The sequence below is a fragment of the Anopheles funestus genome, chromosome 2RL (assembly GCF_943734845.2).
Source record: "Anopheles funestus chromosome 2RL, idAnoFuneDA-416_04, whole genome shotgun sequence".
In the NCBI taxonomy this organism is placed as follows: domain Eukaryota; kingdom Metazoa; phylum Arthropoda; class Insecta; order Diptera; family Culicidae; genus Anopheles; species Anopheles funestus.
This window is the reverse complement of record NC_064598.1, coordinates 33,252,628-33,275,160: the sequence shown is the minus strand read 5'-3', so window position 1 is coordinate 33,275,160 and position 22,533 is coordinate 33,252,628. Positions and strand designations below refer to the sequence as shown.

Below are 22,533 nucleotides of genomic sequence, written 5' to 3'. Positions count from 1 at the left end.
GTACACAAATTTCATCGTGACGGCTGTAAGGTAAAAAAAAAAGTTTAAAATGTTAGAAAGTGACTAAAAATAGATAGACCAAACTTACCTGCCTTAACTATAGTGAAAGGTAGCGTGGGAAACGGAGGCGTCCGATACCGATGGCAAGAGGTTCACCTGCTAATAATCCAATCCACCAGACCTGTACCTGTAGCAAGGTGTACACTTGACTAAAACACAAGTCCACAATAATTATAATTTACATCGACAGTATAGATAGCAAGGTAGTGAAGAATTCCACTACCTCTGTATGATCGCATGTTTAGACAACAAATTAAATAGCTAAAATCAGGAGCCTCAACATGCCGTGGGAGTCATTCATATCACGGATATTGCAAACTTCTACGATCGCGAAATGGGAGTAGCCTAATCTAAGTAGGCACTAAGTATACTGAAGAACACAATTAGTATCTTGGTAGAGAACACAAATTTCTTTGCCATTGTGTGCAAGCATGGCCCCAGGAGTTGACATAGCAATTACAGGATAAAAAACAAACTCCTACAACAATACTGTTTGGAAGTCCTCATTTTTACTACTTTTAAACACAATTGGCACATTTAATTTAACAAGAAATAGCTTGATGGTGAAACTGAATATATCGGACTAAATTTTAAAGTTAGAAAATGAATAGAAAACTCATAATAACAATATTCATTTCACTTTGTGCCTGGGTACCGTATTCTATCGTAAAAACACATTTAACCTAAATTCGTCTACAGTATGTTGTCCCGTGCACCAAGCAGCGATTGGAAGTTCGTAAAACGTCGCAATGAATTTTGCATGACACGGATGTTCCTGAGCAAAAAAAAAACCCCCCGAAACACGCCAGTACAAATTTGCGTGATTTCGCCAGCCGGTACGCCAATGTGGAATAGTAGCATTGACCTCTTCGTTCCGGAACCGCATGCCTACGGCGTGCGAGCGAACACCAAGTGCAAGGCTGGTGTTGAATTCTGGTCTGTGCTACTTTTAGGCTACTGGTCTGGTAGACCGGTAAAGGAAATCGTTCGCACGGTGATAGTCCGGGTACGTTCTAGCCCGTCTCTGTTGCCGTCTGTTGTTTAATTTTAGCGGCATTTTCACATCGAACGTTCCACCTCGAAGATTCGTCTGGCGGTTTGCAAACCGCCTTTGGAATTGCATTTATCAACATCCGGCCTCGCGGTGCCATTCCCGGGATTGTATACTGTTAGGAATGTGCTAAATATAATGGCTCAATGTCATCAGTTCATTTCAGTGCGCTGTGTTGCCTTGAACATTTGGTGCAAAAGATACTTAATCTCGTACTTCGTTAATACCCCATGCCATTAATCCGTTAATATTAAGCATTTCATTGGTTTGCTTTCTTCCCAATCCAGCCAAGACAGCCGGGAATCGTCCGCATCGAACTGGGACCTATCGAGCTTCTGCGATAGTTGCAGCCTTAACCCAGTTCACCCCAGGATGGGTGCGGGAACGTACGCGAATGCGGCCAGCCCCGGGCCGGGATTACTTCGGAGGCGTTATTCGGTACCGGAAATCATTATGCGCAAGTAAGTTACACTTTTGATCGTTTATAACCATAACTCTGTACGTACAGTGGAGCGCCGATTATCCGGGGACCTTTTATCCGGCTGTCTCATTATCTGTGCAAAACCGATAATGGCAAGAAATTAAAAACTCAATAGCAAATGATAAAATTTCCTCCAGTTCGACCTAGTTAGATTGTAATATGCAAGGAAGAAAATTAACGTCTTGCTTTAGAAAAAAGTCCAACTACTACACACTAAACACTAATATTTATCAATAAAAACAATTGTGCGTATTATCCGTGATATTCGCTTATCCGATAAGGACTGAGTTCCGATGAACACGGATAATCGGCGTTCTACTGTACTTTCTTTCGTAATTTTAAACACTATTAAAGTAAACTGACCAAATTGACTTTCAGTTTTGACGTTAAATGGTAGTCGTTTTTGACGTTAAAAGTTCGTTACCCCTTGTTGCTAGTTTTTTTTTGTCCCCAAAGCTTTTCGTGTCGATTTATCATGTACAGACGTACGGGCTAATGACGGTGGTGTAGGGCTTTAATTATACCAAAATTTTAGGTTTTAAAAAGCGCACCAAATGGATTTTAAATCCATTTGAATTTGCTAATAAACTATAATCGCAACATGGTAAATCGTAAGCACTACTTGTCACGAGGTCATATCGTTACATGCGCAGGATCGTTCCTGTTTGTTATCCTTGCATGCACCACCAGTCCAGTCGACCGAAGATGGTAGGGAATGTGGTGGGTGGAGATCGTAAATAACCCAACGTGTTACAGTTTCGCACAATTCGTAGGCCGAACCCGGTGGGCGTTATTTGGTATTATTGACAAAGACCTCCTGCTAACACAAGAAATAAAATGTACCACAAAAGACACCAGTCGGGTACACACTTTACCTAATTTTTAGGACGACCGTTATGTGAAAATAGGAGGTGGTTCTGTTTTCATCCCCCTTCAAACGTTGGTAACTGATCCTTGTACCCTCCCCCCTGTGTCTTCCAGCAGCCATTTCGTGCGAGTAACGTATTTGACAACAGGTAACAACTATTAAACGTTATTAAGCATCACGAACCGTTGCATAGCAACTCGTATACGATCGAGTGATTTGTCGCACGGTGATCGCAGTGCACTGGCTCCATTGAGGATTGTTGTGCTTTTTAAAGCACCAAGTTGGTTCTTTGATTTTCTGATGCTATTTCAAGGGTAGTGAAATAAAAGAAACCAAAATCGTATTAGACGCACCACTCAATGGTATTGTTTTGGGGTAGGAGAGAGAAGAAGAAAAAAAGATCAAAAGTTATGAAATTGATCGTTTCCGTCTGCCATTAGTGTTGCTGGTGGCGTTACTTTGAAAATCATGCCCAGACTATACTCTGTGCGAAAGTGGAAAATGCATGCGGTGTATCCTGTTTTTTTTTCTTTTCAAGATTATGTGTGCCAAATGAGAATTGTTTGTACTCTGTTTTGGATATTTACGCTTGGGTGTGTTTACTTATTTCGCTTTTTTTCTATTCTGCACTTCAAACTTTACATAACAACTCGATGATTCGATACTAAGCACAGATTCGTTCTTTTTCACCCTCAAACACCTCAAAAACAAAAAGGACCTAAATGCACATTCTTATGTACAAAGCACAAAAAGCAGGAAAAACACATTCGTGTGAAAATCGAATTCTCCCATTCGCGAAAGTCGCACGACCGGAGCGCCAATCAAGCGTGGAAACTGGTGCGAAGTGCTTCCAGTGCATCGTCGTCCAACCGCTTTCCATATCCGTTAGGCATCCACCACAATCACACAACTAAAAGGATATTACTTGTTGGCTGACGTCACCCGGATCGGCCGGGTGGCAGACGAGCACCGGACCTACGGCTGCTCGTTGTTTTTTTTTTTTTGGTGTAGTTAGAAAAAATCGATAACTCCAGCCACCCAGGAATTCACCACCCCAGACAAACTGGTTGCTGCCAGCATCTGTCACCCTCCCACAAGGACGACCTATTCCTGTGTGAAAAACAACACCCCCGGTCGCCATGTGAACGACCCTATACAGCGCGATGGCACATGAAACAAGCAGAGGAATGCTTGAGTTTGATTTGATTAGAATCGAATCGTTGCGCAACACCCCAAATACACAGGACAAGGGCAGATGGTGTGGTGAACTGGCAAACACCACTAAAGGGTTGACCTTCGTCCAACCCCCAAAGAGGAGCTCCCGAGACCTTCGCTCATGGATGAGAACGATTTGAATGTTGGAAGGTGAAGTTTTGCGAATGAACCCCAAAAGTCCACGGCATGGAAGTCCTTTAGCAGATTGTTTGTCCGTTATTTTTGACTTCTGTTTTGATCCATTCGTCAAGCGCATTGACACACATGGTATGTCAATTCTCGCACTTCCAATGGTCCTATCCGAGAAAAAAAAACCCACTTCCAGAACGGTTTGTATCGAAAGGCGATTCAATTATTGATGTCTATGCTCGTCATTTAGTTTTTGGGCCGGTTGTGTTCGATGAAGTTCACTGGTGGTGGGAGCTTGGTTCCTGCCATCCAAACACTTTCCATGCCGCACGTCCATCATCCCTAGGTGGGAAAAGTTTCAAGGCCAAACAGTCAATTAGGAGGAGGAATGATTCGAACATAAATACTGTAATATTCATTCGCGATCCGTATTGACGTGCGCGCGTTTTGTTTCGACTAACCTTCACCGACGATTTGAATGTTAGGCTTCAATTGATCGAATACATCGACATGCATCAGGTGCTGCGGTAATTGATCCGGGTCTTGATTCCGGGAGGAGAATATAAACTTTAATTACAAAAATTATTTGCTATCCGAACACAAACCGCGATTCCACAGACATGAGCAATACGGCCTCTGGAACTGTTGACTACTTTGAGTTACTAAGATAAAAATAAATATCGAGCTTTTGGGCTTCGGATATGACGAACTAGTCCTCTAGCAATCTAGTCACCCTTATTATCCTTGCTAGACCGCTAGTGACTAACCTTCCGAGAAAAGCCTGTTTTGCAAACTACGCATTTCGATCGTAGCAATCGGCCAACTTTTCGAGGGCAACCATCGAGAAGTTTTACCATGTATATAGGTATATGCAGGCAAAACAACCAAAGTCTGTAATTATGCCACTCGGAGTTCGTAACCACTTGGGGTCTTTAGCACCTTTTCCTCCCTCTGTGTGTGTTAGAAAGAGAACGAAGGAAAAAGATTGAAACAGAGCGCAGAACTAGGGGCTATGGAAGCACTGTGTTGTTCCGGACCTTTAGCCTAATTTTGGCACCGAAGTATATCAAAAGCTTTAGGAACGCATACGCTCATGATACCACCCGGGGTTTGAGGTGAAAAACTCGCTCCGAAATGGTCAGGTAAAAGGTTACTTCTTTTTTGTTGTTTTGTTCAGCTTTTAATTGCTTGGTGGGAGTTGGATTTTATCGATCCAACTCGCATGATTTCAGTAAGGGTTTTTTGTTTTATTTTGCGAAGTTGTTAAATAAAGGGATGAACGAAATGAGGCGTTTTGCCTCTTACTTCAAACTTTTTTAAATGTGTTTAAAATGGAGGGAAACGGAGTTCTTTTTGTCGCATATAATAATGCTGAAGAATGTGTCGTGAAGGCACTGTCCAACAGTGTTTTATTAACATTTAAAGGAGCAAAATTAATATATTGTCCTTATTCTTTCAAATTTTCCATCGACCCAGGCATACGCTGGCACAGCAGAAAACGGATGATGAATCCCTGTGGCTGCACCATGACACCAATCACAATGTGATCGAAGTGGTGGTGAACAAACACACGGGCACGGCTTCGGCCCGAGGAATGCTGAACGGACGGTTCAGTGGTCACCAGCGGACACCACCGCACCGGAAGTCCTTCGGTTTGCGACATCACCGGGACCACCACAGTTCCATGACTGGTCGCAGCAGTAGCGTGGAAAGTGGCGGTGGAGGAGTCGAACGTGCCGGAAGTAACGATTGGTTGGCGGGGACGGTACAAACGGGAACACTCACAGCGACCGGTTCCGACCCGAACCTGGCCGCCCTGAAGCATCGGAATCTGGCCGGAGGACGGTGTAGCAGCCCGCTGTGCAATGGTATCGGGTCAAGCCGTGCCGTGGCCACCGGGACCGGAGGTAGTTTACGATCTATCCACAATAATTCTCTCAGTTGCAGTAGCTCTAGCAGTGTGAACGGTGGGCCCCTTGCCAATGGTGGCGTCGTTGGTGGTGTTGGTGTTGTTGCCGGTGTTGGTAGTTGTGGCGGTCAGCAGCAGCACTATCCGCTGGTGCCTGCGTACCGGGACGGTGACTTCTCCATGCGTAAGACGACGCTGTTGCGGCGCATGTGGAGCCGAGAGTTGCGGCGCTACGAACGCTCTGGTAGCTGGTCGCCACCGTTGCGCCGAACGCCGCCCCGCATTTACAGCGTCGAAAGCATCATCGCCTCGGTCGAAGGACACCAAAGTCCATCGCGTGCGGACGATAGCGAGAGCGTGCTGGGGGAACGGGTGGCGGGCCGACCGGGCAGCAGTGGTAGCGGCAGCAGCGTCGGTAGTGGTCGTTGCGCTACCACGGCAACGACGACGACGACTGGTACGACCGACACGACCGGTACGACCTCGTGCCTTGAGTGCGCCAAGCTCGAACGTCAGTACAACGGTGGCTTCGGTACGGGCAAGAAGTTGCTCACGCGTACGCCTTCCCGCGATATCGACTGTACCGCGGGTCAAGCATCGGGTGTCCCGAGTCCGGTTCACGTCTCTCCCACCGATCCGGCCACGGTCGATGACCGGCGGCAGCGGCGCCGACGACGCATGTGTTCCTCGCAAACGGCCGACCTTGGCGAATCGGAGCCGATCATACTGGCAGCTGTTTCGGCTGCGGCCCCAACTGTCCTTGAGGGTGACGAACACGAACGGGAGGACGTCAATCGCCGCGTGAACGATCACGACGTTGACGACGACCTCGAGGACGAGTATCCTTCGCACAGTAGCTCAGTATCGTCGATAGCGTCACAATCGTACCGCGTACCGTCGGCAACGCGCGTTCGACCCGCCGACAACGAGAGTGATTTGAGCGAGTTCCTGCAACAGGAACGGTTAGCTGGGGCGGATGGCGATGGGCGTGATCGCCCGCCTGCTCGGGAAGTTACTGGTGTCCGCGTTGGTAGTGCTGATGCTAGCGATTATCCTCGAGAACGTGCTTCGGTTGCTGATGGCACTGCAGGAGCAGCAGCAGCAACAGCAGCAGCAAGAGCTCCGGCACCAGTCGAACCTTCCGAACCAGCAGCAGTAGAGCAACAGTTTCCACCGGGCAGCAAACGCCGTCCAAGTGAGGACAGTAGTGTTGCGCTAAGTGCTGCTCTCTCAGAAGACTCAGATTCCGGTGAAGAGGCCGGTAGTGAAACGGGGATTCAGGGTCAAACGGTAAACGGTGTTGCTGATGCAGAACGTGCCCGATTGGATGAGTACATTTCTGGGCTGCTCCTGGACAATCTGAACAATCTCGCTGACGCTAAAGAGCTCGTCCTGGCAACGGATGTACGTGACGGTGAGACCGAAATACTCGGCGTTTACAGTGAACGACGTGCGCAGTTGAGAGAACCGAAACAGACGACGGTAGAATCTGATCGACAAAATAATAATAATCAATTTCTCGCTTCGGAACCACAGTTCGGTGGTACGATGAAGCAAAAGCTTACGGAAAAGTACATCGGTGATGGGGGTGGTGTAGTGTGCAACTCTCCTCCACAATCGGACAAACGTAAGCTTTCACCCAAACTAGGTGCTGGTGAGGAAGTAGAATGTGATAAGGAGAACGAGGAAGATGTTGCTAACAACAACAACAACAACAACAACAACAACAAGAATAGTAATCAAAATAATAATAGTGATAATGGCCCAAGTGAGCGTGGACACCGACGGCAGAAGCATCGTTCGAAGGGAAATGGTTTCTTCTTAAGATCCGGCAGTCGATCACCTCGAGCAATCGATGCAACAATCAATGGTGGGGCGGCCGAAATAGATTTGAATGGCAAATATTACTTCCCGGCGTACGGGCTCGAAACGGATCCGTCCGACAATACGGACATTGCGTCAGAACCGGAAGGCTTGGTGTTGGGCAAGATTGGTACGGGCTCCACGTACGATCGGGGATCTGTGGTGGTTCCGCGCTTTTCCGCAATGCCACGCACCGAATCGATGGAAGTGCAACCATCCTCTACCAATTCGGCCGAGGACGATGTCGATGGTGCCGATGGTGCCGGCGAACGTGACGAAGAGGACGATGAGGACGAGATCGATGATTCGGATGCGAGCAGTTTGGTGGACAGTTTGGATGGATTTGGACCACCGCAGTTGGTGGAGTCCGTAACGCGAACTCGAAAGCCTAGACAACCGAAAGCCGATGTAGGCGAATCGACCACAAGTTCAACCGATCGATCACCAAGGCACGAAAAGGGTGAGGCGTTCTTCGTACCGATACACGCTGAAACGACGGCAGCTTTACGGATCGATGAGCGTGTAGTCGTAGCTGATACGATGCCGTTGCGCATAAAAGAACGGTTAAACAATCGGCGACGTTTGATGAAGTGGAAACAGGAGCAGGAGAATCTCAAGAAGCAGCGCAAAATGATGCGACTAATCGAGCAGAAGCGATTCTACGGTGAGCCGGCAATACAGGTGATCAGCACAATCGATAAGTCGATCAGCCGCAAGGAGTTTATTCCACCCGGTGCCAAGAAGAGCGTATTCGGTGGTGCCAGTACTGCGGTTATACGTGACACGTCCACTCCTTCGGCACCTACACCTTTCCGGGCGATGAAACCGAAGAAGCGCGCTGGTGGTGGACCGGCAGCTACGGGATCTGCATTACGTTCCGAGCTGGGGATGTTGGAGTCGTACAAGATTGACGGGAAGGGTAACATGCAGATACAAAACACAGCTTCCGGTGCAGGTGGACGAAAAGGAGGTGCTGGTCCACCATCAGTCGCAGCGAAGAATCCGTGGGGTATGACTGCCGATAAGCGCCAGGGGAAACCTCCTCAAACTCATTCTACTGCTTCGACTACGGTCGGTAGTTCCGGTCGTACGAGTACGGGCCGTACAGGCACTGGAAAGGCACCACCCACAACTGACGGACGTCGTCGACAGCAGGTGTTGAAGGATGTGCAACAGATGACACTCTATCCACAGGCGGATCTTACGCCAGATATTGAAGGAGGGCCGCGCCGTGTTTACCAGAAGACAGAAATCCAGGAAGGTGATAAGCACATTGAAATATTGGAGATCGTGGAGTGTGCCGACAGTGCACCGCGGAATCGGCACGGAAGTGTAAGGCCACCACGTGTACACAGTGGTGGTCGACGTCACGAACGCGGTGGAGGTAGAGGAGATTCCGGTAGTAGACATCGATCACGCATTCCCGTCCCAATTTACCGATTCGGACAGTACCGTCGTAGTACACATTCGCGGGATGGTAGTCCACTCTCGACTGGCAGCAATCCAAAGGTAGACCGAATGATTGCCGATCTGTTGCTGGAGGCGTTAACCAATCCGGAAGAGGTCGGTGTAAAGTTAGTCCGAACACCGGAAGCTTTGCGGGACGCTTCCCGTGCATCGTCCAAATCCAGACCATCTGGTGCTTCCACGTCCAAGAAATCGGTCTCCACAACTGGTAACAGTGGTGGAAGTGGCAATAGCGCGAATAACAACAACAACCTTTTAACACCACGGCGCACTGCCAGCGGACGTTACACGCAAAAGTTTGAGGTAATCCCGGAAGAACGGTCCAGCGTTTCGATCGAGTCTTCTACCGAGGAACTATCCACCGGTGGTGGTCGTAAGAAGGGTCCACATCCTTCACCGCGGCGTGTCAGTTTTGACGAAAATCATCAGATATTGAACCGGGACGAACTGGAGGCTCCTGGTGGAACGACACTTGTCGTTCCGACTCCTTCACCCAAGCGTCAATCGGTAACATCATCGCCCGCGAAAAGTCCAACCCGAAGTCAACCGGTGGCCGGCGTGAAGAAACAAGGCACGGCTACGGTTATGACCAGCGCTGGCAACACTGGCACGACCAACACCAACACCACGACCACGACCAGCCGGGGCAAGGCGGCAATCCAGAGTGACGTGATCGAGGAGAAGGGATGGATCGGGTTCAGTACCCAGCATGAGGATATGGCCACACCGGTCCACACCGGACAGGACGATGAAGGTATTTATCAAATGTTTGAATCAAATTGTTTTGTTAACCAAAAAAACGTTTGTGATTTTCGTACTCAAAACACTTACTGTACAGCGCAATATTGCATGTGGCAAATATGTTGAATGTGCACGACCGTTTTTTGATGTCGATTTCTCCTGTTTAATTGCATTTGTGCACTATGCTGCACGATATTTGTTCTTTGTATTCTAAACCGTACAGTAGTTAAGGATAGTTTATTAATTTTTCTTTTTTAAATCTCTTCAGTTAGTAATTAAAAAAACGATTTTTAAATGAGCGATAATTGAAATTTCAAAGTAGCAAAATCAACAGTGATGTAAATTACCTAAATTAAGTTATAAAAAAAAGAAATATCTAGAAGCATAAAATATTCCAAAACGATACCCTTTAAAAAATGTTGGATTCGGGGCGGCCCGGTGGTGTATGTGATAAACGGCGCCGTTTCCACACGATAGGACCGGGGTTCAAATCACATCCGGACCGTCTCATGCTACGTGGTAAAATAAGTCTTAATACGGTCGGCCTGGCAGTTCTTAACAAGCAACAACAAAATCTTGGATCAAATTCTTCAATTTTCATGCAAACGCAATTGCAGACAACGAGTTAGAAATATTACAAAAATAATACCAAACAGGCAAGATGACCTCTCAGCGATCCATAATGATTCCCAAGTTCGTTTCTGTGAGTCAATGTTAGATTATTACGCATTTACTCTAGTACTTGCACGATAGTATTTTAATAGAGATGAATGAGTTCTATGCCCCCATGCAAAGTTCGGTGCGGATTTCAATATAATGGAGCATAATGGGAGTCCCCGTTCTTAAGCGAAACGGAACATTAATCTACGAAACCGAACAGAGGCGAATGGAAGAAGCTAATTGAAGGTACAAATGGATGGATGAATATTCCGTAACCCACTTTCTACAGCGCAACATTTCGACAATGTCGCAGTTTGATTTGGTTTGGAGAAACACTCCGTCCTTCGAACAAAACCTTGCCACCCTACGAAGCCTTAAAACGAGTGGGTGAGCTCTTGGCACGCAAATGTTTCATTTGTAATCGTAGCGAAACGTTTGTCAGCTTGACCAAATATTCGAACCACCGCGAAGAAAGTGTCCTTTCTTCTGTCACCAGGGGTTTTGTACCTGTTCGGTAGCATTTTAATTCGTTTCCCTTGTTGTCCTTATCGATGACTGGCTCTGGTAATAAAAATGTGTATAAATTCTGTACTTTTAAAGAAGGTGCATGAAATCATTGCAACTATAGGTTGGGAGTCAATTTTCCGGTTGCTTCATTCTTTGCTCAGTGTTTTTGTGTTCTTCAGTTGCTCGAACGCTAGACAACGAAACCATCATTTGTTTTAGCGTAAGCAGCGCAGTCTGTGAGCTTGTGTGGTCGGTATGGCCAAACATAATTGGGCCACATGGAATCTACCAACCAAATCCTTGACACAAAATAAGCTCCTTAAGAACGAAAGAAACGAAGAAAAACGAAACAGTTGGACGTACGTATCAGAAACCGGTACGGGCAGTAGGTTCACCATTTGCCGTTTTACTTTATGCTGCGTTTGTTTGTCTTTTCAAGCATCGAACCAACTTCCGAACTTCCAGACCACCAGTCGTACATAGTGCCGGTCAGTCCCTGTACATTCCAACGAAACAATGAGACCACAGCAAGTAGCTCTAATCGAAAACTTATCCTACCGAGCAGTTCAACCAGAGGTTCCATTTTGTATGCCACACACACTGTGCCGTGGAAGTGATTTTCCGCGGGTTTTTTTTTGGCGATGAAACATTTGGACAGAAAATCAATGCTTGAAAGTGTAGGAATTTCGATGGGGGGAAAAAACAAATAAACCGACAGCGAAACGCTACAGGCTACTGAATTTGACCAATAGGCTAATGTCTGCTAATAAAGCCTTAACTCAAGGATGTTAACTCGTTTTAATGTTTTCCCCCTCCTCCGTTACCCCTTTACACGGGTTTGTCGTCTTTTTCTGTCGTTAAGGAAATAAACATCATCTCGACACTTAAGCCCTATCGAGCCCTTGAGCTTTCGGAATAGACCTTCGAGCCACAAAGGCTCTCTCAGAGGAATTGTTATTTCCATCCCAAAAACAAACTTATTGTTTGCCGGAGGTCGTGTCCAAGTTGATGACCACGTGGCCTTCCAGAATACGAGGGTCAGGTCTGTGGCTTATGTATAAATAAGCATGAATTGATTGGTAATTGATAGCCAAGCTTAATGGTGTGTAGAAGCTTTCACATTGTTTCTGTTGTACTGAACTTCAAAATAAGAATTATTTAGTATAAGTTATACATATCAAATAATCTTAAGTAAGAACTCTTCAGTCTCTAGAAGCTGTTTATAGTTGATCTATTGGCAGAAAATGATAGCTCATACATGACTAATAGAGATGTGCACGCTAAGTATTTAGGAGTGAGTGAGTGAGTTTAATCGTGCAAAAGACTTATGACTCTTTTACTTACTCCTTTCCGTTTTTACTCACACACTCTCTGTCCCGACTCTCTCTTATTGCGTTAGTTGAAACGCAACAGAGTGAGTCATTAGTCGGCTGAGAGAGTGAGTGAGTAAAAACCCCAAGGAGTGAGTCATTAGTCGGCAGAGAGAGAGAGAGAGTGAGTGAGTAAAAACGTTAATGAGTAATTAAAACATTCTCTCTCTTCTTGGCTTTTAACGACCTTACAGGTCACGCCGGCCATTTCTGGCTTATTAGACTTATTTTTACCAAGTAGCCGGATAGTCGGTCCTTGCTACGGGGGACGGTCCGGATGGGATTTGAACCAGGTCCTGTCGTGTGGACCGGCGCCCTTTATCACATGCACCATCGGGCCGCCCCTATTAAAACACTACTTTAGAGTAATATCAAATAATCAAATAGAGTAATATACTCAAAAGAGTGAGTAAAAGATTCAAATCCTTCTAATAACTCTTTCACTCTGTTTCAACTCTCTGCAAAGAGTGAGTATTCTCATCTCTAATGACTAACAGATAAAGAAAGAAGATTTTTTACCTTACAATTGCTGACGGTTACATTTCAATTTGTATTAATTTGTTTAAATATATTTGTATAATTTGTAAATTAATTTATTTAATTTGTTTTTATTATTTTATTTTTCTTTATTATTTATATTTTATCCCCCCCACGTTTTCTTTTTCCCTATTTCTCCTTCACCCTTAAACGCAGGACTAACGAACTGCCTTGCACGCATCGCTCAGTACGCCGGTATGTTTCTGTTTCGGTTTTGCTACATCGTGAATGAACTGCTGATCGTGTAGTGGCCTCTGTGGCCGTATATTTATATCAAATATCGCAACGAAACTTTTCCTCGCACCAAACTTCATTTATCAACTTTAATCCATGTTGCCGTGTGCTATGTTTGATTGTGATAGCTGAATGAAATGCTGTGATTCTTCCCTGGCTGTTTTTTTTGTTTGCTGTTCGAGCATTTGTATGTTTGTGTTTTGTGCACAAATTAATTGCACTTCTCGTGTGTTTCCTTCTCTACGAATTTGCAAATGTAAGAGCACATTTTACTGTGTGTGTTTTTTATCTTCTCTTCTAGAGAGCTTTATGTTTTACTGGTTTTCATTTTGTTTTATTTTTCTTTTGCAGGATTAGTTTGCTGTAGAACGTAGTGGATGGATTAGCTCGTTAGCATGTGCAAAAAAAAGTGTGTTATGTACATTTGGCTGCGTGGTTTAAGCTTTGCCTAGTTAGCATTTGACGTGCAGAAACGGATGTTCATGTTTAATATTAGTTTAGTATTTATCCCCCTCCTAGCTCTCCGTCGAGTAGCGGAGAAGTAATTTTAATAAAAGATTTTGCGACAATAAACGCACGAAATGGAAAACGAAATTTGTATATTAAATGTACTTTTGATGGGACGTTTTTTTAAATACCATATCACTCCAGTACATAGAATAATTGATTAAATTAATTAATTAAATGAAGCACCTTTACATTTTTTTTCATTGGTTTCAATTTAAAAACGTTACCTTGACAAATCTTTTGAGACGCTTTTTATTATAAATTTTAATGTATCTTTACTTCAAAAAAAGAAACGAACGTGTGTACAAAAAACAATCTTCTTTATTTCAACATTTAATTTTTAACTAAACATGAATTGTAAGCTGTATTAGATGGTGTAAAATATACAAAAAAAAACCTCCATCAACCCATCAGTCCTGGAATATAGCTTAAACGGGGGCGCACATATACTACCAAACAATTGTGTAAATACACGCACCCTTCACACCTACTATGCCCTCCACTCCATCCGTATGCATTTCAGACACAAGACTCCACATCGTGCCGCGCGGCGCACTAGAGCAAGCCCCTTCCCGTAGCCCACCGCACAACGGTAGAAGTGTAGTAAGGACGATCACCATCGGCAACTGTGTGCCGGAGGCGATCGAACACCATCGGGCCCGAATACCCGACCATTCGCACATCGTTTCTAATTCCTCCCCCCACGGTGACGGTATCGCTCTCGGTGCTGATGATGGTCCCACTTGCAACGCGTACGATGACATCCGGGACGTTCATCATCATCCTGCCTCAACAGCAGATTCATTCGTAACGGATAGTTTAAATACCAAACTAACGCCTGCCTCCGGACCATCCTTTCCTTCATTGCCCACGTCGGCGATTCGATGTTGTGAAACATTAGTCGAAACCGGACGACAAACAAATGGTGAAAAACAGCGAAACGGTAAAGAACCAGGTGAAATTGTCTCGTACCAACATCACCATCACCATCATCGATTACCAGCGCCACCATTTCAGCACCAGATACGTGAAGAAAATGCCTGGCAAGTGTTCCAGACGGGCGACTGTAAGGTGATCCAATCGAAGATCGAGTACTACGAAACCTCCATCCACCGCACACCGCTAACGACTGGTGGTGGTGATGGTGGTGAATTCTTCACGTCCGAAACGACCGCCCTCTGCCCACACACGGCACCACTCTCAACGGCAGACTCGCTGGAAGAGATGGCACGTTCGAGTACGGGATCGTGGCATCGGCAACGTACCACCAGCTTCGGTGCTGGTTCGGATGCTCCTCCCAAAACGTCCGATACGACATGTTCTTCCTGTTGCTTCTGCAATCCGGAGCTTCACAATCATGGTGCCAGCCTAAAGTCGATCACTGACGGGTGTTTCTACTGTCGGGCAAAACTCGGCCAATCTCCTACACGTAGTTTCCCGGCACCACCAACACCTCCCAACATACAGACATCTCCGGTTCCACCATCACCGCAGACACCAATCACAGAGCTAACGCCAACACCTTCACTCCACGAGATAGCAGTTCCAGTGCGGAAGAGTTCACTTGCACCACGACCCGTTGGAAAAGATGTAAAGATAAACGAACCAAATGTTCCAGCACGTGAGGACATCCCGTCTAGGAGATGTGATGTACCACCCAAAACTAAACATCCAAAACCTTCTTCGGATGCGTTCGCGGACAAATTAGGTAAACGTTCTACTGTCAAAAGTTCCACCTCCAACGCGACCGTAACAACGGTGACGGGTAGTGAAGAGGGACCACAAAAGCCATTGCCACCAGTACCGGGAGCACAAACACCAAAGATGGCACGTAAAAAACCAAACGAACCGGGGGCTGTGCTAAATCGACCCAAGTACACGAACCATCTGACCCGTGCCACCACAGTCGTACAGTCGGTACAGAAGGAAATCAAGAATGAGCTACGGGCACCGATTCGTGTATTACCCAAGACAGCGAAGGAGGTTAACAATCGGAAGGAAAAGGAAAGGCAGATTGGTTTAAGCCTGCCGAAAGACTACGACTGTCGTACCCGTCCACCGGTGAACGTTGTCGAGGATGAACCGATGCTGGTGGCAGGTGGATCGGCTGAAACACACGGTTACGATAACGAAACGACCAGTTCCGATACGTCCGATGGTAACTCAACGGCAGACAGCACCCCAAATGTAAGTCCTTTCAAGCGACCGAACCTTCAGCAGCAGCAGCAACAACAATCATTACAATCCTCACAACCACCAACGGCGGCTACACGCTGGAAGACGAATAGTGAGCGCAATCTGTCACAGCTGGCCAAACAGAAGCTGGTGAGCGCAAGCCGTTGGGGTAGCAAGTGGCGAAAGGGAGTTACTAAGGACTCACAGCAGCTTGAACAGACGGATAGGAGCCAACTTGCAGGAGATGATGAAGTTATGGCATCGGTGGGCAGTTGCAGTGAGTTGAGTCCGTTAAAAACGGGAACTAGCGGTGGAGGTGGTGGTGTTGGGACAATAGGTTCTACGGCCGGTACGACAACATCGAACATCATCAGTGGGATCACACAGTCAAGCTCCAACCAAGGTACACAAACACAATCTTCTCTTTTTCATCTACGAGCCATTAGCAACGACTGTGTGGCTACTCCTCTTAACCACGAATTCCAAGGATCTGTTCTGATCGCGTCATAGCGTCTACTTATACTACATGTTACTACCTGTATTACTTCTTACCAACATAATCTGCGCCTTCTTTCTTACTTATATATATTTTTTGTGTTCTTATCGTTCGTTTGCCCTACAGGCTGGACGGTGACGGTGGCTGGAAACTACAATCCTGAGATGGCCCCGGATGTTGAGATGAGACTCAGCTTCCCCAAGGGTGCAGCAGGTGCTGGAAGTGGTGGCAAGTCGGCTTTGACTAGCTCGGCCGCTACTGGTAGCTTAAGTCATGCACCCAGCGGTAGCTATACTAACTCAAACGGACCTTCTACTGCTGCTGGACGGAATCGCCAGACACATCAGTTTGTGGATGGTGATCCTCTGGACGGTATTGGGTATCCCGGTGCCAGTAGGAGTACTTCCCGAGCTGGTGCCTTACCTCCAACATCATCACAGGCACCGGGTATCCTTAATCCGCGACGCAACCTAACACGCTCCGATGGAACAGGTACATACTTAATATACTTATACTTAGACTACCTTATCTCATATCATATCTGTTTCTTCACCATTACTTCCTTTTTAAGGTGCTGGTACCACAACCAAGGATTATCGTCTTCCGAATGTTGGTTCAACGCACAACATTCTGGCAAGACCAACGGCGAGGAAAGCGATCAAGGTACCAGAACGCGCGGCGGCTCCAACTCCAGTAATGACACAGGCGCGCAAAACACATCAAATTCCCCAACACCAACAACGGAGTAGTCGTCATCTTTCGGCTACTTAGTGTGTTTGTTTTGCGTGTATGCGTGTGTGTGTGTGTGCGTGTTGTATATCGGAAGTCATTGACCGATCCTTCCGATTGTCTACTGTGGACAAAGCAGATGTGTAGTTTTCGGGACGGAAATGAACCACTCTTTTGCCTTAGAATGAATACTTCTACATGTGTATCCCTTTTTTAATGCTATGGCAGAATTATGGTATGAATAGCGCATACCACCGTACGCTTGGAAAACAGCCTTACGCTTGCACGGTGTTGCCCTCTGTTAATGGATTAGTGTATTAGTCCCGCCAGCCCCATTTTGAAACCTTGTAGCAGAACGAAACACACACCCACACAGGACAGCTTCCTTAGAGGAAGTTGGTTAGGTAAAGCAAAATGGCCAATTCTTTCATACTTACTACTTTTCCTTCTAAACTCTGTGTACTCGTTTCGTTTATCTTCGCTTTGCCTTGTTGTAAGCGTCATGTAGCTTCTGTGAATGTTTGACCGCGCCGAATCAGCTCGATTCTTGTGTGCCTTTGTGCCATTAATGTGTATGTGTCCTTTTGGTTTGGTTGTGAATAGTTTCAACTTCAGTATTGTTCCAAGCATATCTCATTCTGCAGTCAATCATCGATAATACTAGCATTTGATGCTCATCAACTCATTCATTCGGTCACACATCTAGTGCATGTGGATGTATTCAGAATGATCCGGGTTTCATCATTTTTACATACCATTCTAGCCGTTGTCCATTTTCGTTTGAATCTAACTTCAATGCATCTCATCCCGGACAAGTAGTATAATTCAAACGAATGTTAGAAACGTAGATCATGTGAATGTCATGTCTTTCATTACAAGGATCCGCAATAGAACATCATCCGCAATCCGGATGTTTTTTTTTCATAGAACCATTCAGTCACTTCAATGCACTTCGATGTAGTAAATCGTTACTGGAAATAATTGCCGTAACAATATTTAGTATTACATGTTCGTTGTTGTGCTATTCGACGATTTTCCATTTCGTAATATCGTTTAGCTTCCTTTACTGTGTCGTTGCGTTTGAATGGTTCTTGTTTTTAGTTTCGCCTACCATTTTCCTTCCCTCGCCGCCATCTGCCGGGACTGCTCGATGCTGCTTTTGCTCGCCTCGTGCATGTGATCTCCTTAAAAGGGAGATCTGCCGGCACGACCTCACAGGCGAAGTCATTCTTATGTTTTTTACACGTTTTCATTCTCGTTGTCATTCCATCGGTTACGCTTGCGGTCGGTTCCAGACGGTCGAATGTAGTGTCGTGGCGTCCGCAACTCGCACCATCGCCAACAGCTACCACCAGCTGTCTCACCAGCATCAGGCGGCAAACAGTGGACAGCAGCAGCAGCAACATTATTTGGCTTCGCGTGCGCCACCGATGGCAACGGGGCGCGGTGGTCGTCCACGGCCCAGCAATCCGTTGCTTCCTCAGCCTACCGCACAAGTACTCCATCCCACATTGCAAAATGGGAGCGGTGGAAAGTTTCTCTCATCGTCCTCCCCTTCACTAGTGTCTCAGCAGCAACATCCATCGCAGCGCTTTCACCATACCGAACCATCATACCATCTAGAAGACTATGGGTAATTTCATCCTATTCGCTTTTTTTCTGTTGTGTGTCATGATTCTGGCTAATTCCACTCACCAAAACGAATCTGCATCAACACAATACTATTAATTTGCACAACCACCACAATCGGCTATTACCACTGAGAAGCAAACTTCTTCGTGCCAAGATGTCGGTTCGAAAATGTCCTTCTAAGTTTTATTTTTCCAACCTTCTGCTAGCAATGTTTACTACGGACACCAGCAGCAACAATCCCATCCGAGACGAATGTCACTTGACAGCCAGCAGCAGCAGCAACATCAGGCAGGATCGCCCATAGCAACGGATTGCCTGTCGGTCATGGGTAATGCGATCGCACCAGAGCTAAAACCCAGGGTACCTACCATGAGCGAACGGGATCTTACACGCAGGCACCACGTGTGCTATACCCGCACACAGCCTTACTTTTCCTAAGGCGTAGCATAAGGACACTAGCATACGGTATGCCATGTAGAGCAGGAAAAGGATTCTACGTTTGGCGATGACAATTCTCAGGACAGGTGTAAGCAACTACAGTGCGATGTGGTGGCCCATCTTTCTCCATTAACCAGTTGACAACAATCCTTCAGCAATGGACCTTCACATTTGTTTTTAGTGTAAGAAATAGTGCATTTTAGTAAATAAAAACACAACATTAGAATGTAATTCTTGTCGAAAGTTGGGTGTTTGTGTATGCGGTGTACAGCGACGGGTAAGGATTTTATGCCACAAGTGAGTTATCACTGAATTATGCCATACATATGTTCTGTCTCCAAAAAAACTATCATTGAATTTCTTACATATCAAGCGCATATAGATGTAGGTTCTATACAATACCGGCTTCGATCATCGCGTCAGGTGTTTTAAGTGGAGGAGTTTCCACTATTTATGGGAAATGATCCCGAATGTTGGGATCGGATTTTGACTATTTCAGACCCAGATCAGATCGGATCATATGATCCGGATCAAATTTGAGAGGTGGAATGGTTGCAGGAGGGAGCCACATCGTATTATTGAAGAAATCCTGGATCGTTGCGGATCACATCGCCATATAATGGAGATCACGTATCATTACGGATCAACTTCCCCATATAAAGCATCAACTTTGCCATATAAAGGTGATCTCAGACAATTACGGATCACATCGCCGTACAAAAGTTGATCACAGATCATTGCATCCCTTATTATTGGATCGGATCAGATTGGATCCCTTATTATTGCATGGAACCTCCAAATTCGCATAACTAATTTCCACAGACTGTAGAAAGACCGGTTACCGGCCAGCATGCTAGCACGTATCTCAACATAAATGTTTTAGGTGGTTTTTACCTGTAGGGCTGATAATTTCGAACTTCGAAAAAGGTGAAAGTGTGGGGGACTTCAAAAGTGTGATCATCTCACTGTACACCTCCTTTGAGTTGCGGATGGCCTTCTCTGGCGGCCATTAATCATTGACCTGATAAGTAATATTCTAACTCAAAACAGTCTGTAGTATTCAATAATGGAAAATCTTCTGTCGTACTAGGCGACCAAGTGACGGATTAATACCCTTGGAGGCCAGGGGTGGAATCAGTGGCGGACTAAAGTATTTAAAACCAGAACTATTTCTTCAGTGTATTAATTTCTTCAAGTAAAAATTTTACTTCCGATATTTCTGATTGAATGTGGTTCACTTACCTGGGGAAACGAAAGTTTGTACGCAGGACACTTAGCTTTCATAAAACAGAGGAAAACATTTCTTTTAGAAGGCAAAAGAGCTTCTTCGCGGCCACTTTGATTTTATATACTGCCATTTTCTTTTTTTTCTTCTCTTACATACACACTTCAATTTGGCTCTTGCACATTATAAACACAACACTCACCAACAATGGCCATATTTTTCACCCCATTAGCGAATAAGTAATCAGCTCCTTGAGAAAAAGACATCACTTTCCCCCAAAAAGCAACCAACACTTCACACTTTTTTGTGTGCTTAAAGGCACATACACAGTTCAATGCACTTTCAAAACACAACACTCACCTACAATGAGCACATTTTTCACTACACTAATTCACGCAATAAGCAATAAGCTCATCGAGAAATAGACATCAACACAATAGACACATTTTTTCACCAAAAAACAACCAACACTTACATATTTTCACTATGCACAAAGGATGGGAGTCATTTTCCACAACATATACCGAAAGTTTTCTTCTAATAATTAAAAATTTTATGAACTAGCTGAAGCCGGCACGGAGGTTATGATACAAACCAACAAAACACGTTAAAACTGGTTGACAAAATCCACTGCACAACACAAATGCAAGTAATTTGCAAGCTTAGTACACGCACTGATTTTAAATTTCCTCACACACACTCTCACACACGGACCACCCGGCGTCACACGAACGTCCATTGCCTGCGCAGGTAATCGCAAGATGGAAAAATTTTGTTATCGCTTTACCACGATCACCACGATACCGTTAGAATTGAAACTGCATTGATGATTTAGCATTCCCTCTTGGAAGACAATACTGCTTGTGATTTTTGGGTTCCTTTACATTCACAAAGTGATATATTCTTCTTTCACTTACACGACTTTGCGCTTTGTTGTATTGAAAACACCACACTCGATCGATGTGAACAAATATCACGCATACACCGACGCAAACCAAGCCGACGCTGGCAACAATTAGTACACGTGCTAAACAATTCCCTTCATTGTTTAAAATCACACCAACACACGAATTGTTATACTAAACTATTCTTTGTATGGAATACAATCCTCGAGGATCACTTGTTTGAACCAATTATTCAATGTACCGAAAGCTTCCTTTCACAACTTACATGTATCACTGTCCGATCACTACTGATCACAAATTCTCCTTATCTCGTGATCATTATCATGACACACCTACACAACCATAATTGGCGAAGCGGCTTGCTCTCACCTTCTCTCATTCTTTCGCGCGCACTTCGTGCCTGCTTGAGAGAGGAATGAAAAATGTCTCGTAAACAAACAATTCTTCGCTCTCGATTAAATCCATTCTTACATTTATGACATGGAAAATGGCGGGCATTTAAACCCTTTTTAAATAACATGAATCACTATTGTTGTGATTAGTAGCAAAACGCTTTAAAGGGGTTTATTGGTTCGATCATGTGTCAATGAATTACTTAGAAAACGAGGGTCCTTTCCCATACCACCGTGTTGGCAAGTTTGCCGGTGCTAGAAGAAAGGTTTTGTTTGGAGGCTCACCCGGACCGGCAAGGTTCTTCAAGGAGAAAGGCCGGTAAAATGAATGAGTTGTTTAGAGGATTCCTGGATATGTTAAATTCCACACCTTACCAAACTACCAATACAAAACTGGATAAGCTAACGAGTAAGCAGAATTTCTTTCTTTTATCAAAGGCAAACAAAAGCACGAATCACAGTGTATACGATTGCATATATTCCATAAAATTGATAATTTTAATATGCCGTTTCAAACCATATCCGTCGTCTTGCTTATCTATTACATGTACGGATGTAGCTCCAACCGATAGTTACTGCTTCCACTCGGTGTTTGCTCTTTTACGTTGAGAAATGGCCAGAATGGCTTACGGCAAAAGGAAACAATGCAGAGATAGTAAAGATGAACTCATTTCGTGTTTTGTTAAATGAAATTTTAGCTGAAGTTTATACTAAACGCATACAAATTTCCATCTACGGAATCTTAGTATTTGTTGTGCGTTAGCTACGATAGAATTAGTGGAAAAGTGAAAATACCTTAAAAATAAAATTAGATATACAAAAAAAACAAACGTAGCTCACGACATACCGAGTTTGATCCTTACGATATGTCTTCAATTCCGGTACCATCATCATCAGAAATCGCTTTCTTTTCCATTCATTGGCCGTGTTTCAGAATGAAAT

The 22,533-nt window shown here is 45.0% G+C and overlaps 1 protein-coding gene across 2 annotated transcripts in view; it reads left to right on the top strand.

The window, feature by feature from the left end:
• LOC125764201 (uncharacterized) overlaps nt 1-19,300 on the top strand; it is a 45,341-nt gene extending 26,041 nt beyond the window's left edge. For both annotated transcript variants that reach the window (XM_049428164.1, XM_049428165.1), the window contains 7 exons: nt 1,399-1,572; nt 5,281-9,797; nt 14,123-16,177; nt 16,397-16,762; nt 16,842-16,933; nt 18,295-18,632; nt 18,838-19,300. In XM_049428164.1, coding sequence (XP_049284121.1) covers nt 1,399-1,572; nt 5,281-9,797; nt 14,123-16,177; nt 16,397-16,762; nt 16,842-16,933; nt 18,295-18,632; nt 18,838-19,069 — 7,774 coding nt within the window. In that variant the 3' untranslated portion in view covers nt 19,070-19,300. The remainder of the gene's footprint in view (nt 1-1,398; nt 1,573-5,280; nt 9,798-14,122; nt 16,178-16,396; nt 16,763-16,841; nt 16,934-18,294; nt 18,633-18,837) is intronic.
• The last annotated feature ends 3,233 nt before the right edge of the window (nt 19,301-22,533 follow it).